The 3,711-nt window shown below is 34.8% G+C and overlaps 1 protein-coding gene across 1 annotated transcript in view; it reads right to left on the reverse strand.

Moving 5' to 3' along the window:
* The window catches only part of LOC106875129 (uncharacterized), a 26,621-nt gene extending 25,490 nt beyond the window's left edge, over positions 1-1,131 (reverse strand). The window contains exon 1 of the mRNA XM_014923114.2: positions 539-1,131. Within this exon, the coding sequence (XP_014778600.1) occupies positions 539-746 (208 nt within the window). The 5' untranslated portion in view covers positions 747-1,131. The remainder of the gene's footprint in view (positions 1-538) is intronic.
* Positions 1,132-3,711: the final 2,580 nt, after the last annotated feature.

The following is a 3,711-nucleotide window of genomic DNA, read 5'->3' on the forward strand; positions in this document are numbered from 1 at the left end:
TATATATGTATATATATATATACACATGCATACATACAATCATATATGTGTGCGCGCGCGTATACATACATACATACATACATAATGCATAACACACACATATGTAAAGACTATATATCTCACATATTCAGTCACACAGGTCCGTGCACACATCGACGACCTTTTTTGGCTTTTTCTTTTTGTTTTTCTTTTGTTTTTGTTTTTTTGTTTTGTTTTTGTGTTTTTTTTTGCTTTTTTTTTTCTTCTTTTTGTTACATTTTGATACGATACTGATACGCTCCGATACGGCACCTTTTGTGATCAGTCCTACAGACTTCAGAAAGATTGAGAAATGACTTTGTACTAGCAATTTTTTACCCAATGGGTGATTATTTAACTCATGCGACACAAAGACAGATACGTGTTCAAAGATAACCATACCGATTTATTGTTAAGTCTTGGTGCAATTTTGATTTTACATCGATTAAAATTGCACAGACTTTAACAATATGCATGTATGAAACTGAATGACAAATTAATTGACAAGGTTAGCACTTACCCTCTTTTTGTTCCTGACTCAATTCAGGTTCGTCGCTTTGCATTTCTCCAAATCCAAACATGCGTTTCAAACCCATCGTTGGTGTTACTTGATGTAACTGTAGACTCTGCTCGTCTTCTTGCAGCTGTTCTTCTTCTTGCTGTTGCGGCTGTTGCTGCTGCAGCGTCACGAGAAGGTAATTTCCTGCACAACACAAAGCCCTGCACATTGAACTAAGCTTTAACACTATGCTGGAGATACCGAAATATCCCAATGACAATGTCAGCAACGACAGCAACGTCAGCGGCGGAGAGTAAGCAGCGTAAGAAGCAGTGACAGCCCCGACAGCTTCTAAATACAATGAATGTAGCTGCGGAAGCTGCGTGTATTAGTAACGATGACAGTGGAGCGACTGGTTGAATGGCGACGAGGTAGTGGTGAAATAGTTATAGTAATAGTGAAAACGAAAGTGAAAGTAAGGCTGAATATGAAAGCAAACGAAAGGGGTGGAGCTAACGTTAGTTTCAGGCAACGATATTTTCCGCCTACTTTTACCCCGCTCATTCAAGGCACTCCGAATTTCGGAGTGAGTATGAGTACAGGTGTGAGTATAGCGAAACACTCGTTAATAAGGGGTTGCATTTGAGAAATGGAATCGTAACTTGGAAATATTTCGGTTGTTTATAATTTTATACTTTTATTTGTTTGCTTTGTGTGTGTGTGTGCGCGTGCGTGTTATTGATTATTTGTTTATATACAGGATTATTATGAAAAAAACTGATTGCTTGTTTTGTTTTCTTTATATTGCTGCAATTTTTGTTTAACTTTCTATTTCTAATGCTAGTTATGCACTCGTTCTTATTTCTCTACTTGTTGTTATTGTTGCTCTATTTGTTGAATGTGTATTTGATTCACTGTTATGATTTGGCATCACAACACTGGCAATACTACAATGATATCAATAACAGTAGTGGGGTGGATAATACAAACTTGTAAGAAGAACTGTGCTCTCACCCCAACTTCATTTTTGCTGCAATCAAAGCATATGTAACTATTGCAAGGTATTTGCCAGAAGTATGAGATTCATTAACAAATATATACAAATATGTCTACATACCTATGCATATGTGCATATATATTCAAATGTACACTTGCATGCAATTACATATATGTATATGCGTGTGTGTGTGTTTGAGTGTATGTATATATTACGTATACATACATTTATGTGAGTGCGTGTTGAGATATATATACATATATATATGTATATGTACATATATATATATATATGATTATATAATTTCTATACATTACTTATGCAAATATATATGCATGTGTCTTGTGCATATATTACATACGAGCCTATATATATATATATATAGCGTTCATACACATAATTTTTCCCGTCTGGCCGTATAGCCTTTTCTGTTTGTTTTCCTGTCTTGTTTTTTGTCCGCCACTACAAGGTTTAATTTGTGTGTACAAATTTAATTTGCGGTCTATGGGAAGAGCCGTTTTAGCGATGCGTCCTGCCCAGCTCTTCGAAACTCCGGTGTTAAAACGGGGGTAGCTGATGAAGAAGAATGTTCTCTATGTGGCTTGTGTGTTTTCTCGTCTACGTTTTGTTTGCAATGTCCTGTACCCAGATATGCACCTATACATACAGGTGGATGTCGGTATGCACATACCTGTACGTATATATGCATATACTCATTTACTGTTTGTTATATATATATATATGTATGTATGTATGTATGTTTTTATGTATGTACGTGTGTATATATATATGTATATGTATGTATTTTTACGGGTGCAATGTATATATATATATATATATATTACAATGTATATATATATATATATATATATATATATATATATATATGTATATATTACATAAATATGCGTGTATATATGTATATATGTATATACATTTACACCTAACACTCTATACGTATATATACATATACACCTAACACTATTATATTATATATGTGTTAGTGTTAGTGTTAGTGTGTGTGTGTGTGTGTGTGTGTGTGTGTGTGTGTGTGTGTGTGTGTGTGTGTGTGTGTGTGTGTGTTTCTGTGTGTGTACAAATATAATGTATGCTATACTAATATTGTGTTTGAGTTAAGATTCTATCGATTTGTACAAATATACAAAGTGAGCAACGACATCTGAGGAAAGATTTGCCTCCGCGGAATTCGATGTGTGAATGGCGGCGTTAGCAGAACAGACATGAATATATGTAGCAGACTGCTGCTGCAAATTATGTGACAGTTGCTGCAGCTGCAACGCATCTTGTTATTGAACATGTCGTCTCATTAACATTATTATTGTTGTTACTATTATTAGCAACGCTTTTGTTAGGCAGGGAAATCCGGGATTTTGTGGGGATTTCCTGATTGGTTGTCTGTAGCAGTCAGAATTTTCGAAGGAAAAATATATAAATACACGCGCATGCGCGCACTCACTCATGCATATATACACACACATACAAGTGTGTGTGTTAGTATGAGTGTATATATATATATATATATATACACGCTTACATGTGCGTTTATATACTCTTATATATATACATACACACATACACACACACACACATACTATATCAGTGTTGCCCAACCTTTTCACTACCAAGGACCCCTTTTATATGAATGAGTTTTCCTACAGGCCCCTTTTAATATACTTAGTCTTATGTATATATATATATATATATATATATATATATATATATGTATGTATGTATGTATGTATGTATGTATGTATGAAATTTTGAATTTAGTTCACGCACCCCCACTACTACCTTTACAGACCATCAAGGATGTGCGGGCCACAAGTTGGGAATCACTGTACTATATGCATATATGTAAATGCATATATATAAAGATATATGTGTATGCGTATGTGTACAAATATATATAAATATTGTGCGTGTGTGTGTGTGTCTGTGTGTGTGTGTGTGTGTGTGTGTGTGTGTGTGTGTGTGTGCGCGTGTAGTGGAAGCCGTTTTTATATTTACAGACAGCATTATTAAACGTTTTAGTTACAAAATGAGTGGGTTCCAAATGTGTTCAGAATAATATTATACCCTCTGCTTGATGTTATCAGTTTGTTATTGCTACTTCAAAAACTCCGTCTGAAAGTGTTCACTACTGATGCATGTACAGTCTTCCACACTGCACGTATAT

The sequence above is a fragment of the Octopus bimaculoides genome, chromosome 4 (genome assembly GCF_001194135.2).
Source record: "Octopus bimaculoides isolate UCB-OBI-ISO-001 chromosome 4, ASM119413v2, whole genome shotgun sequence".
Classification (NCBI taxonomy): domain Eukaryota; kingdom Metazoa; phylum Mollusca; class Cephalopoda; order Octopoda; family Octopodidae; genus Octopus; species Octopus bimaculoides.